Raw genomic sequence first — 14,939 nt, forward strand, 5'->3', positions numbered from 1 at the left:
ACCAGCCTGGCCAACATGATGAAATCCTGTCTCTACTAAAAATACAAAAAAATTAGCTGGGCATGGTGTTGGGAGCTTGTAATCCCAGCTACTTGGGAGTCTGAGGCAGGAGAATTGCTTGAACCCAGGAGGCAGACGTTGCAGTGAGCCAAGATTGCGCCACCACACTCCAGCCTGGGCAACAGAGCGAGACTCCGTCTAAAAAAAAAAAAAAAAAAAAGTCTGAGTATTGATTATCTAAAAATGACCACAATCCTTCATTTCATGGTGGGTCTATAATAATTATTTATAATTTATTGCTCTAATTGGACAACAGAGTGAAAGGGAAAGCAATTAACAATCACTGTGGGGCCACAGTTGGAAACTGGACATATGTTCAACTGGTTAATAACAGTCCCAGACTTCTAAGAGCTTGAGGGTGTTCTAGACATCCAGAGTGAGAGACCGCCAGGGAGGCAGTGTAAAACAGGCAAATACAAACTGCCAAGTACTCATGTGCGTTATCTAAGGGGGAGCTTGACTCGGCCCTATCAAATGCCCTTAATTTTTATATACATTTTGCTCCCACATTTCCATTTCATCTCTGGAAATTCATTCTAATGAATAATTCATGAATGTGATAAAAGAGTTTGCTACTAGGAAGAAGGCTGGTTAGATAACATGGTAGATTCAGATATGGAACAGTATATAGCCATTAAATGATATCGTTGATTTAAAAATGCAACAATATTCACATAGTATTAATTTTTAACTGTCAGAAATAAAGAATCCACTTTTATATATACATAGAGAAACAACTAGAATAATGTATGCCACAATACTGACAATGCTTATTACTATTAGGTTATGGAGTCTTTTTTGGCTTCTCCTTATTTTCTAGTTTCTATAAAAGAATGTACTGCTAGTTATAAGAAAATGAGCTTGGGTCTAGCATCCTAAATCTGGAGAAGCAGCCGAGTTGGGCAGGGATCTCGCTCAAGGGTCCCTTAGCTATTTCCACCCGGGTTCTCTCTCTCCACTTCTCTCCTTTGCGAAGCAGCTGTCAGCAAGGCCCACCACTGCCCCCTGCTAGCGGCAATTGGAAGCACAGCCTCATTGGCAAACCAGGCACCAGGCAGAAGCATTCCCTGGAAGATCAATTCAGGGTTGGAGGATGGATTTGGGGTGAGAGCTGAGATTTTTAAAAAACTCTCAGCAGCACACGAGGCTGTTCACAGTAATACTTAATAAACGTCTGTTGAATGAGTGAATGAAATGTGGCCTCAGCAAGCCACCCTAGTGTCTGGCTGGGTTCTCAGCCTAACCCCCATCCATGTGCCCACAATGTAGCTGAAATGCCATACATTTAAATGTAACCCTGCAGCTTTTGACAACCATATTCCAAAGCAAGGGTTGGACAACTGGACAACAACAGCTATTTGATGTGGAAGCTGCAGGGGACCTTAACTCTACTGGGTCTTGGAAGATATTACTGTAAATGGAATTAAGCATAGACTCTGGCATCAGGCAAGCCTGAGTTCAAATAAAACCACCACCACTTAGAAACTATTTCATTGAATAGGTTAAGGAGCTTCATTTTCCTCTAGTAAAAAGGGGGAACATAAAAACGTATAGAATAATCTTGGCATCGTTCTCAATATATAGTATGCATTCTAATAATTATAATTACAGTTCTGTAACTGTCAGTTTCCAGCTAAAGATTTTTCTAGCTCAGATGCTGTTGTAGCAAACCACACTTCTGTTATGGGACCTGGGAACAGAAAAGTTGGTTCCCTGACTCTCAATCCATCAGTGCTCTTTTCAACTCACCAACTATAAAATAAGGGGGCTGGATGTCTATAAAAGTCTGTGGTGTCTGTGCCCCACATCCCTGGACACAGCTTTTGGGGGTGGGAAAATGAGGCAGTCAGAAGAGATGGAGACATGGACCTGGGTCAGGCTACTGGGTGCTGGGATCAAGGTGCAGCTCAGTGGGGGACAATGCACTGGCCTCAGTAGGGACTGCCCAGCCATAGAACCCTCAGGGAAAATGAATTTGGGGTTGTCCAACCTCCAGAAGAAGCCATTTCCAGACCTCAAGCTCACTAGGCTAAGGAGCAGGGCTGAGGCAGAGCAGCCAAGAGACTCCTAGAGAACCCTTTTCCCTGCTATTCATTCAACAAATATTTATTGAGCACTGATCATGTGTTACTTTGGATATATCAGTGAACAAAATGAAGATTCCAGCCCTTGAGGAACTTACTTTCTAGGCTCGTCCCAGGACACTCCCTCCAATCTCGGTCCCATTTTACAGAAAATAAACTGAGGCCTTTAGCACTCAGGCCCTCTTCTCAGCAAGTTCCCAGACCAGCTCTCTAGGGGTCAATTCTACTGGGGCCACTGATTTGCTGTGTGACTTTCAGAAGTCATTTGCCCTTTCTGGACCTCCATTTTCCCACTGTAACATGAGGGCTTTGACCTGGGTGATCTGCAGGTCCCTGCCAGCTCTGAGGGTCCTGCTATTCACCTAGGAAATGCCAGTAATACCAGCACCACACTTCTAAACCTCATTTCTACAGTCTAAGTATCAACCAGTCAAACCAACCACGCCCCTGCCAGGAGCCTTCACTCACAGACAGGGCCCGGCATAGACACGCATAAGCTGGACCTACATCTCAGGGACACCCGGCAGAGGTGACTGGGGTGGGCTGGGGGTCTTACCTGGGCATCTTCCCGTGCCTGGTCCAGGTTTTCTCCTCCCTCCTCACGATTCCCCTGCAGCAGGAGCAGCAAGAAAGTTCAGTCCCCAAACATCGACCCATCTCCATCTCTGTACCACCACACACCCTGCTCATTTTCACCTCTCTGAATGCTCTTCCTCATCAGTTACACAGGGACGAAAATCCTGCCTCTATAAGGTAGGCTGTTGTGGTCATTAACTGAGAATGTGTGCAAGGCACTTAGCACCAATGCCTGACACACAGCAAGCTCTCGGTAACTGTCAATGAGGGTCTGCCATTTTGGTTATGGGAATTCAAGAGATGGTGACAGAAGCTCCCAGGTAACAACACAGGAGAGGTTCACCCATATGGCTTTGTCCTGTGAGCTGGGGGCCCAACAAGCCAGGACAAGGGCCACCAGGAAGGACTGTCTGGAGAAGGTGGTACCACGCCAACTTTGACAAGGGAACAACAGGGGTAGGCGGTGGGACTCTAAGGAGGCAAGTGGGGAGACACCCCCTCTCCATCAGGAGTGCACTTCTAACTCCCCTGTGCCCTCCACTCAGTAAACCTTCCCTTCCTCCCAGGCCTCCCGATGGGCAAGCCGACCTGGGGCCCACGAATTCACTCACCGTGGCCAGAGAAATGAGGATCCTCCTGAAGTGGCCAGATGTGTCTGAGCTCAGAGCATCCTCCAGGGACTTGTGATAGTCTGAGGCAGAGAAAGGGGGTGTGGGTAGCTGCTGGCCAAGAAAGATTTGGTTGCGGGGAGGGAGGTCCAGGAAACTCAGGCTTGAGCCAGGGCAGTATTGGCAGGGGGAGGTGGGGATGAAAGGGTTTGTAACTGGCTCATGGGGGCATCCAGCCATCCTCCTGCTGATTTTGTAAGACAATGGGCATTCCCATCAACCCATCACCTCCCCTCCATCCCCTCAGCTCTGTCCCAGTTGAGGTCCCATTGCATCTCGCCTTTAATATTTAACAGCTTCTTAAGTCACCTCTCTGTTGTCATTCTCTCTTCTACCTTCCCTCCTGCATGGCAGTTGCTAAACCCAAAAGCAGAGCTCTGACTATGTCACTCCTGTACTCAAAAATTCTGCCATTTTAAAGCTGCTTATAAGATAAAAAATGTAAACTTTTTTTTTTTTTTTCAAGACAGAGTCTCACTCTGTCACCCAGGCTGGAGTGCAGTTGGCATGATTAAGGCTCACTACAGCCTCGACCTCCTTGGGCTCAGGTGATCCTCCCACCTCAGTCTCCTGAGTAGCTGGGACTATAGGCACATGCCACCACACTTAGCTAATTTTTTTGTTTTTTGTTTTTTTTGAGATGGAGTCTCATTCTGTCTCCCAGGTTGGAGTGCAGTGGCATGATATCGGCTCACTGCAACCTCTGCTTCCCAGGTTCAAGTGATCCTCCTGCCTCAGCCTCCTGAGTAGCTGGGGCTACAGGTGCATGCCACCACGCCTGGCTAATTTTTGCATTTTTAGTAGAGACGGGGTCTCACCATGTTAGCCAAGTTGGTCTTGAACTTCTGACCTCAAGTGATCCACTATCTCGGCCTCCCAAAGTGCTGGGATTACAGGGGTGAACCACCGCACCCAGCCAATTTTTATATTTTTTGTAGAGACGGGGTTTTGCCATGTCGCCCAGGCTGGTCTCGAAGTCCTGGGCTCAAGCAATCCGCCTGCCTGAGACTCCCAAAGTGCTGGGATTACAGGTGTGAGCCACTGCACCTAGCCGATTTAAACATTTTTGACTGGTACTCAAGATTCTTCAGAATGAAAATATGGGGCCACTTGCTTAAAAATTAAGAATTTCTGGACAGTGATAGCATAGCTTGCAACCAAGTGTGGGGCCCTTCTGGCTGTGGGGCCCTGTAGAACTGCATGGACTACACACCCCTAAAGTCGCCCTCCCTCTCTCCAGCAGGCCAGAATGTTCTCTGTTCCCACTTCCAGCCAAGCCCTTTTCTACCTCCAGGCCTTTGTCCTACCAGGACACCTGTCTTTTCCCCAGACACAGGGATGGGCACACCCAAGAGGCTTATCAAATCCTCAAGGACTGAGGGAAAGGACACAGGCCAGAGTCCTGGGCAGAGCTGTGGGCTGGGGTTGGAAGTTGGGGGGCCTGGCTGTTCTCCCAGCATCTGGGCCCAGGCCTCCCAAACTCACCCTCCTTATAGGCCTCATTGATGGCCCGGATTTCAGCATTGGTCCGAGTGGCCAGGATTTCAATAAGAGCCTTTTCATCTGTGCCGGCTCCCTGGAATGTCAAGGCAAAGATGATCTCAGCCATAGTTCTGACCTCCTGTGCAGAGGTCCATGGGGCCTGGACGGCTAAAGCTCAGGCCAAGCATTCCTGGATTTTCTCCTCACCTCCAGACATGGCCCCCAGGCCCAAGACCTTGGCACAACCAAGGCTGACTATGCCAGCCTCTCAAGATCCCCAGAACCTCCCATGTGAACTGCTTTGCCTTCCAGCCCCCCAAACAGAAAAGGTATATAGGCGTGTGTGTATAACACCACATATACACATGAACATCTGAATAGAAATTTCTACTTGTAAGTATTGGAAGAGAACAGAAGGACACGCACATGCCTCACAGTGTTAACTAGCAGTTTGGTCTCTGTGTGAGTGAAGGATCACAGATGATTGCTATTTTCTTCTTTTTTACTCTATATTTCTTCAAGTCTTCACAGTGAACATGTATTATTTTGTTAGAAGAAAAAAAGTTTTGTGCTTAAGATAAAATGCTAAATTTTTTTTTCTTTTGAGACAGAGTCTTGCTCTGTTGCCCAGGCTGGAGTGCAGTGGCATGATTATGTCTCACTGCAACCTCCGCCTCCCAGACTCAGGTGATCCTCCTACTTCAGCCTCCCAAGTAGCTGGGGCCACAGAAGCATGCCACCATGCTTGGCTAATTTTTGTATTTTTTGTAGAGACAGGGCTTCACCATATTGTCCAGGCTGGTCTGGAACTCCTGGACTCAAGCCCAAAGTTTTAGGAATACAGACATGAGCCATCATGGCTGGCTTACATTTGTTTATTCTTGGATTTGAGGAGTGATTTATGAACTGAGGCATTACATGCCCTGGACTAAGGCAGGCTGGGGACCTGTCATGCAAAGATCTGCACACAGGGAAGCAGGGAAACTATCAGGGAGGAGAGGAGGCAGGCAAGATTGATTGATTGATTGACTGAATGAGTCAATGACTAATTCACTCATTCAGGTACTTGTTAAGACACCTATTATGTGCTAGCCACTGTGCAAGGTGCTGGGGCTACAACTACAAAAAAAAAAAAAAAAAAAAAGTCCGGGCGTGGTGGCTCACACCTGTAATCCCAGCACTTTAGGAAGCTGAAGAGGGCCGATCTCTTGAGGTCAGGAGTTCAAGACCATGCTGGCAAACATGGTGAAACCCCTTCTCTACTAGAAAGACAAAAAAATTAGCTGGTCGTGGTGGCGTGCGCCTGTAATCCCAGCTACTCAGGAGGCTGAGGCAGGAGAATCGCTTGAACCTGGGAGGTGGAGGTTGCAGTGAACCGAGATCACACCACTGCACTCCAGCCTGGGCGAAAGAGCGAGACTCCGTCTCAAAAAAAAAAGAGAAAGGCAAGAGGCAAGACATGTTCTCTGTCCTCAAAGAGGTTACTGCCTAGTGCTCTAATGGTCCTGCCTTCTCAGATCCTAGGAGATTCATCCTGATTGAGATCTTCAATCATTTCTTTGTTAGAAGCAGGTGTGTGGTGAGGCAATCAAGAAAGTCCTGAGACTGGGTCTAGCCCTCGTCTCCCCCTAACTCACTGACTCTCTGAGCCTCTCTGTTTCCCACTTGGAAACTTTGAAAATGGAAAGGATTCAGTTGGGTTACCTCATCGATCTCTTCTATTTCTGAACCCCGTGTCTTTAGATCGTTTGCTTTTTGGCTTAGGTATTTTAAGAAACAATCATCTCAATCTGCTTAGCCTAGGCAATGTTTCCATAAAGTCCTCTAGCTCCCGATTGCTGCCCTCCTCTTAATGCGCAAGGGGCCAAAAGCACTACTGGTTTTATGCGGTTGTCAAGACAGGCTCTAGAGTCAGAAAGACTGGTCTGAACCTCAGCTTTGCTACTTCATAGCTCTATCACCATGACCAAGCAACTTAACCTCCAAGTATCAGTTTCCTCATCTGTAAAATGGGGACAAAATAAGAGCCCTGCCTTGTGGCTTGAGGAGGCAACTAATTGAACTAATGTACCTAACCTGGGATAGTTACCATATGCTCTTTATAAACAGTAGCCATTAGTACAATTGGTACCTTGGGAAGCAAAGCAGTTCTAGCAACTTCTGGGCCAGGACATAATGCTTTCTTGTTTAATGTAGGGTCAGGTCTTCGGAGTTAACAATGCCCTTCATACCTGTGACCTTGATTGACCTGTCCTAGTTTGAAGGGCAGAGGTGACCATTTCCATTTCCCAGATGAAGGCACAGAGGATTGGGAAGTGTAAGGAATGGCCCAGTCACACTGTGAGTGAGTGGCAGGTCTAGGCTGGAGTACAGACTCCAACTGCTGGTGCTTTCGTTCGAGACCCACCTCACTTCCTCCAGCGGCTCCATGAGACCCTTCTGACACCAGTGGGCATGTGACTTAAGCTGAATCAACTTGGAGTAAATGCCAAGCCTGTTGTTGGAGCTCCTAGGAAGAAGGAACTCTTTCTGCTGGAGCTGCTAGCTGGCGGGATGGACATATGCCACCATGAGGAGAAAGGCTGCCTGAGAGTGAAGCCAGAAGAGAGGACAGCAGAGCCAAGACAGGGGTGAGCCAAGGGTCCACAGAACGTCATTTGAGTCTCTGGACTCAGAGCTAGTCCTGTAGTTTTCAGTTATAGGAGCCAGCATCTCCTTTTGTGTTTATGCCAGTTTGAACTGAGTATGGGAGGAGTTCTACCAAGAAGTTACAGCTAATCCACCTGGGCTTATGACGATCACCTGTATCCCTACCGGCACCCGCAGACACTAGACCCCCTGGTGCCACACTGTACCTCCATGGCCTTCTTCAACTGCTTGGCATCGTAATGGGCCGGTGGCATCATGAGCCCCAGAATCAGCCTTGCCAGGTCTCCAGAGATCTCAGACTTCAGGTCAGTCATTAAGTCCTGCAAAGGGCAGAGCCACAGTCATGCCAACATCAGCACTTGCCCACACATGACTCAGGATGGGGGAGATGGAAAGAGAAAACAGGGGTTCCACATGAGGGATCATAGAAGCTTGTGTCTGTCTTTGCTGATGTTGCACTTATTATTTAGATGAAGCCAAAGAGGGTAGGGAAAAAACAACCAGGAGGAAGACCCACTCTCCTTGACACAGGAGACAGGAACGGGAAGGCAGCAGAGCTGAAGGACACTGTTTCCACTCAGGGGGAAACGCATCAACCTAAGCCAGATGCCACCAATGTGCAATAATCCCTGACACTCAGTTGGGGCCTTGAAGCCAGCTCTGTCTGTGCAGAGGAACTGCAAGATGCCCAAAGCACACTGAAAACAACTCACAGCCCTGATCTTGGCCCCATGCTGTGCCTCTGAGTCCACTGAGCAACTCACACAAGTGTTGCCCATCACAAGGAACTGGGGGCATGGAAAGATATGTCTGCCCAAACCCAGTGCTGGAGACACTCTGAGATCATATGACCACACAGAGTCCCTCTGCCATGAAGACCCTGGTGCCCAACTGTGCAGAACCAATGGGGACAAGCTGAGCTCAATCAGGCAAGGTGCATGCATGTTGCACAGAGAGCCCAGGAGGAGGTCCTTACCCGGCCAAAGTGAGACTTGAAGGTCTGCCGGATCTGCTGCCGCTGGGCATTGCTGCGGTGCGTGATGATATCGATGATTGTGTCTTCGTCAGTCCCTGAGTCAGCAAAGTCACATGCCTCAGAAGAAGGCCTGTGGCTCTCGGCTTTCCCCATGCACCGCCCACTGATGGCCCCTCGTCGATCTTTGTCAGGGTAGAAGCCTGGCTAGGTGGCCATGTGCTCCTGAGTCCCTGCAGTCCGCTTGCCTATGGCTCAGGCCACTGATTTCTGCTGGACTCCTCCCTCCCTTTCCTTTTGACACGCTGAGGAAAAAGGACAGCTGGGAGGTAGAGAGCACTGGGTTGGGAGTCAGTGCCTCTGAGTTCTAGTTCTGGCTCTGGCAATGGCTGCCCACCCTGGGCAAGTCCCCTTCCCTTGATGGGACTTGGTTTCCACATCTGTAACATGAAGAGGCTGGAGTAGTCACCAAGGGATCCTTCCAACCCTGACAGTCCAAGTCCTGTTAGCGACTCTATGTCCTTTCTCTTCAGCTCTCTGGAAGCTGGACCCTGAGTCCCTCTAACTACAGCAAGTTGACTCTGGAAGGCATTAGGATACCACTTCCTGCTTCTCAGATTAATGCCATCAACCACAGATCCAGCACAGGGGTCTTTCATGGCATTTTTACCTCTAGCATCCTACAGTCCCAGGAGAGCTTGGCAGGTATCATCATTCCCATGAGACACATGGAAAGGAGGCTCAGGAGGTGATGGACTTAACCTAAAGCCTCCTGGGAGTTGCTGTCAGACAGATGGGGCAGAAAGGCAAAGAAAGCCAAACCCTAGATGGCCTGTCCCAGGCTGGACTTTCTGAGCACAGGCCCAGCTGATCTGAACCTGTGGGTGCAGTACTCTTCCCATTGGTGCCAAATATAGGTCTGAAAGACCTGCCCAGCAGGGCACACTCCCACCACAGAATCAGGGCTCTTGGGTTCCAGGGTCCACAGCCCTGATTTTACACATAGGGAAATTCAGACCCAGAGTGGCGGAGAGGCTCACCCAGAGTCACACGGTGAGTCAGCAGCAGAGCCAGGGCACCATGCCAATTTTGTGACCTGGTACTTTCTTCAGTGCCAGGATACTGCTTTCAGGAGGCTGGGGGACACCTTGGTCCCTGGAAAGGGCTTCTGCCAAGTTCCTTATGAACCCTCTCCCGCCCCTCCTCTCTATACTCTGGGAGCTAGGAGGGTGGAAACTTGAGATCAAGCCTTCCTCATCCTGCAGACTCTAATTTGAAACCTCACTCCATCCCCTGCCAGCCCACGGCCAAACCCAACACACCTGTTGCCCTGGAGACCAACACTGCTCCCTTCCCATCCCCCATACCGAGTCCCTTCATGGCTTTCCGCAGCGCTTTGGCATCTGCATCAGGGTTGAAGTCATTGGCTGGGCGCACAGTTCCCTTCAGCTGTGAGAAGCAGAAAGAGACTCAGCAGGTGTCCGAAGGCCCCCCTGGGGACCAGGCTGAAAGACAGCATGCGAGGGTGGGAAGCTCACCCCATGAGCCCAAACCAAGCGGCGTGGGTGGGGAAAGAGGCAGAGGTGAAGCCACAGCAGACAGACCCTGCACGAGAGCTGAGAGAGAGAGAGAGAAAGAGACAGAAAGATATAGAGAGAGGGAGAGAGGGACTCAGGGCTGGGAGCAGGGCAAGTCCTGATCAAGAGAAATTGGCTAGGCTCCCGCCTGCCGCAGGATCTGCCTCGGTTCTAGTGCCCCTTGGCTGCTTATTCCACCGGAGCATCCCCAATTCTTCTGAATCCTACCCTGCCCCCGAGGCCCCCTCTGCCTCTTAAAGAGTCATTCCCCCTGAAAAGGCAGCAGAAAAGTTCTGAAATACCAGAACAGAGTTTCCCAAATTTCAGTCACTCCTAAAGGACTTTCACTATTCCAAATTAGCACACACACTATGCCATCTCTTAATGGTTTTCTGTAATTCAACTTCTTTTCTGTCTACTTAAATGCATCAATTTTTGAAGTGCATTTAAAATTACTCCCAAAAGGCGAGGAATTGTATCTGTTTTATCCTGTTATATATCCCAGGTGCCTACAACAGTGTCTGACATAATAGGCACACTCAAAAAATAATTGTTAAGTGGATTAGTGAGGCTTGGCACAATGGCTCATGCCTGTAATCTCAGCACTTTGGGAGGCCAAGGCAGGAGGATCGCTTGAGCTCATTGGTTCAAGATGAGCCCAGGCAACATGGTGAAACTCTGTCTCTACACAAATTAGCCAGGTGTGGTGGTGTCCACCTGAGGTCCCAGCTACTTGGGAAGCTAAGTGGAAGGATCACCTGAGCCTGGGGAGGCGGCAGTGAGCCATGATCATGCCACTCCAGCCTGGATAACAGAGTGAGACCCTGTCTCAAAAAAAAAAAAAAAAAGAATGGATGAAATTAATTTTATATAACTACCATGAATTAGGAAGTTGATACCATGTATCATAAACTGACAATTTACCACAAAAATCAACATAATAAAAACAAAAGAGGTGAAATACCATGAAATTTAACATGATGCCTCTACTTGCCAGAAGCTCTGAAACTTAAAGCGAGCTCTCTCAGCTTTCTCTTTGTGAAAAAGGAAAATCAGCAAGTGTTGCAGAGACGGCGGCACCAAACCGAGACTTCCTCTTTGACGTAATCAGAAACGCTGATGAAATTGGAAAGGAGTGCCTTTCTCATTCACTCTGCGGAGTTCAGCGTTATTCAACCCTGCCAAACTAAATTCACTTCTCACATCACCTACAATCATCTGCAAAGATCTCTTGCCTTATCATTTGGGGAACACTGTCCTAGAACATCAGAGCTCAAGAGCCCTAAGAGATTACCGAGATTGCCATGTTAACCCCTCACTTTAAAGATGGAGACATAGAGGCCCAGAGGGAGGGGGCACCTTCCAAAGGTTACACAGCGAATAAGTAACAGAGAGCTCCAAGGTCCCATGCTTTTTTGTGTGGACCAAGTGTTGCAGTCTCTGGAATGGTTTGCCTAAAGTACTTTAGTGAAACCTTTCATTCCTGTCCTTTGTGGACCCCCAGTCTGAGGATGCTCAGGAGGACAACCTGAAATCCTCCAGTACACCCAGGGATGCCCATCTGTTCTCAGCTTTCATGTCTCTGAGGCCCACTGTTTCGACTCCGGGCGGGACAGGCCCCTCCATGGAACCAGCCAGGTCTCCATTTCAGCAAGCCCTGTTAGTAAGTGGGCCAGAACCCTTTCCAGCGTGTCAGAAGCTAATGCAGAAACCAGGTGCGCCCCTCCACCAGTTCACCACTCCAAGGGAGAAAAGGAAGCTTCAGATGTGAGAATCAACGTGTCGGGTTGGCCGCCAGGGGGCAGCTGGGTGCCAACCAGAGCAGCAGGAAGATGCAAGCAGAGAAGCTGTGGTCAAGAGGTCAAGCAGGAGGAGGGGAAGGTCTGACCTCTACTCGGGCCACTGCACTAAGTTCCCACATCTGATAGGCCACCTGCGCTGCCTCCGGGAAGAACTGGCCAGCAGCACTGGAATGGAGGGGTTTAGGGAGAGGACAGGAAGGAATGTCATCACGGGCAACACTCCACACACCAACACACACACACACACACACACACCCCAACACATACACACACGTGCACACACCGCACACACATTAAGCTTTCTTTCTCTGCAGCCTATGCCTCCTCCATTCGCCAGAGTCCTCCCTCCATTTCTGAGAACCTTCCATCTCTTGAGACCCCCTGCAATGCTGCCTTTTTTATTTTTCATTTTTATTTGAGACGGAGTTTTGCTCTTGTCACCCAGGCTGGGGTGCAGTGGCACGATCTCAGCTCACTGCAACCTCTGCCTCCCAGGTTCAAGTGATTCTCCTGCCTCAGTCTCCCAAGTAGCTAGGATTACAGGCACCCGCCATCACGCCTGGCTAATTCTTGTATTTTTAGTAGAGATGGGGTTTCGCCATGTTGGCCAGGCTGGTCTTGAACTCCTGACCTCAGGTGATCCGCCCGCCTCAGCCTCCCAAAGTGCTGGGATTACAGGCGTTGAGCCACTGTGTCCAGCCAATGCTGGCTTTTAAGGGCAGCCTTCCTGGCTGCAGAGTCCAAGCAGGATAGGATTTTTCCAATCCTTCAGCCTCCCCTTTCTTCCTTAGAATTTGAATGGCTTCTATCCAACTCTCCCCTCTCAAAGAGGCCAATGAGCAAGCTATGGCCATGCCAGCCCCACATCTCCTCCTGCAAAGTGCCTGGATGCATCAGGAGCTCAGTAATATCTGCTGAACTGCATCAACCCCTATGGTCCTTACCAAAGGTTCACAGGAAATTCTTGCATCCCTTCTGTAATTGGATCTTTATAAGATCCAGAGAAAGGAAATCAGAGCACAGCCTGTTCCCTTTCTCGAACACAAATCTGGTCAAGTAATGTCCCAATTTAACATTCTGGGAAGAGGCCCCCAGGCCCTCCCACTTCTCTGCCTTATTTCTCTCTCTAGTACTCCATAAATGCATGACTTCGGACATATGAATGAATCAGGCCACTCCTTCTCACTCCTCGGCTTTTCTATAGGTGATTTCCGCCACCCAAACACTGTCCCCAGACCCTCTTCACCTGGCTCTTCCCCTTCCTCCTTGGGTCTCACCGTGTATCTCCAAAGAGTCTCCCCTTGGTCTGGGCTAGGGCATCTCTGTGTGCTTTTATATATGCTTTCTACGTGGCACAGCCAGTTCTCCCCAGCACAGGACTGCTCCCTTCTGGAAACTGGTCTATACCCTTCTGCGCTGTGGCCTTCATCAGGGGCTTCCTCACAGGGTCTGCACCCAGAAGGCATTTAACACAAATATGCTGCATAAATGAGTAGGCAGAGCAGGAATGTGTCCTTTTCCCATTTAACAGGTGATGAAACCGAGAAATGGCTATGAAATAGCAGGGATTGGATGCTCATATTCCGGTTCCTGGTCCACAACCCCAGACTGACTTTCCAAGTTCACAAGAGCAGACATCTCCATATACAGGAGACCACGCTCACGTTCAGACCCCCACACTCTCAGACACACAGACCCACAAGCACAGCAGCTACCAGCAAAAGCCGCCTTTCACTTGCGCGACGCTCCTGGCTCAGGGGAATCCCCAGCTCATCCAATCCACCCATCAGGATGCGAGCCAGGAGAGTCCCCGCCTGGCACCCCAAGGCCATGCCCTCCAGCCAGGGGCCAAGAAGCCACTTACTCATCATCTCCCCCACACAGCTTCAGCAGAGTCTTCTTGTACTCGCCAGAGGTGTCATTCTGAAGAGAAAGAAAGAAAGGTTACCTCTCACCCAGCCCTGGGCTCCTCTCAGACAAGGAGGTGAAGGTTCTGCACAGCCTAAAAGAGGGGAAGGCTGAATGAACACTTATTCATAGCAGCCCTGGCCCTCCTGTGCTGGTTAATATTGAATAACTGGTTCTCAGCGGGCAGGTTGGAGGAAGCCCTAATTTATAGCATTTGCCTATTTCTGTGGTGTAAATACTTCTAGCAATGGACAATTTCAAGTTACCAATATGACTTTGCTACCAATATGCGGAGTTGAGAAGAGATGCTCGCTGCCCTTTCAAGCCAGTGCCCCAGCACCGCACTGCCACCAGACAGTCCCCAGCCCAGTCCTTCCACATGAAATATGCATGGAAATGGGGTTCCATGAGCAAAAATATTGGGAAATGCAAAAAATCAAACAAATATATATTACACAGATGCACATATCCATATAGATGTATATTCCATATCCCTCTTGGGGCTTCATAATGGACTTCAAAATGTGAAAGGCTGTGAGAAGTTCTGAGGTAAAGAAACTGGCTTATTTATATTTGCTTATTGTGGTTTGTTACAAACTTATTTTCCCATAGAACATTTTGCACATAACACCTAAAAAAATTACCCTTTGGAAACATACTTTGGAGAACACAACTTGGATCTCTTTCTCTGTCACCCCATAAAGCTTTATTTCAGTCATCCAAAAAGAAAAAAAAAAAAGGGAAAACCCCTAGCTTTACATATGTCTCCTGATAAAGCCTCAGGGGCCAGATGTCCCAGAGTCATCAGCAATCACCCGGCCCAGGCCAGAGGTTCCCCTTTAACCCTCATTTGTGTTCTTCAGTGTTTCCCAGGCTTCTTCCAGGAGACTGAACTATCACTGCCCTTGGGGCAGAGTCCTCGCACTTAATTCAGCTTGCGTGTCCTTCATGACCCAGCCCCTGCCTCCTTCTGTAACCTTACCACTCACAAACACCCCTAACACTTGCTTTTCTGTTGAATATCCTTAAATTCCTTGAATGAGCCACAAGGCAGGAGCTCCTGGAATGTCCAAGAGACTCCCACTTCCTAGGACATTTCCTTTTCCTGGGAATAGTCCCCAAGCCCTCTGTCTTGGCAAAAAGCTCTTTGCTCCCTTCTC

At 49.0% G+C, this 14,939-nt stretch overlaps 1 protein-coding gene across 4 annotated transcripts in view; it reads right to left on the reverse strand.

Moving 5' to 3' along the window:
* Positions 1-14,939, reverse strand: part of ANXA6 (annexin A6) — a 56,778-nt gene that overhangs the window by 13,314 nt on the left and 28,525 nt on the right. For all 4 annotated transcript variants that reach the window (XM_008954432.4, XM_003828996.6, XM_055112806.2 and 1 more), the window contains exons 13-20: positions 13,736-13,794; positions 11,958-12,036; positions 9,860-9,941; positions 8,496-8,590; positions 7,726-7,839; positions 4,874-4,964; positions 3,332-3,411; positions 2,701-2,754 (exon numbers count right to left, since the gene is read on the reverse strand). In XM_008954432.4, the coding sequence (XP_008952680.1) occupies positions 2,701-2,754; positions 3,332-3,411; positions 4,874-4,964; positions 7,726-7,839; positions 8,496-8,590; positions 9,860-9,941; positions 11,958-12,036; positions 13,736-13,794 (654 nt within the window). The remainder of the gene's footprint in view (positions 1-2,700; positions 2,755-3,331; positions 3,412-4,873; positions 4,965-7,725; positions 7,840-8,495; positions 8,591-9,859; positions 9,942-11,957; positions 12,037-13,735; positions 13,795-14,939) is intronic.

The sequence above is a fragment of the Pan paniscus genome, chromosome 4 (genome assembly GCF_029289425.2).
Source record: "Pan paniscus chromosome 4, NHGRI_mPanPan1-v2.0_pri, whole genome shotgun sequence".
In the NCBI taxonomy this organism is placed as follows: domain Eukaryota; kingdom Metazoa; phylum Chordata; class Mammalia; order Primates; family Hominidae; genus Pan; species Pan paniscus.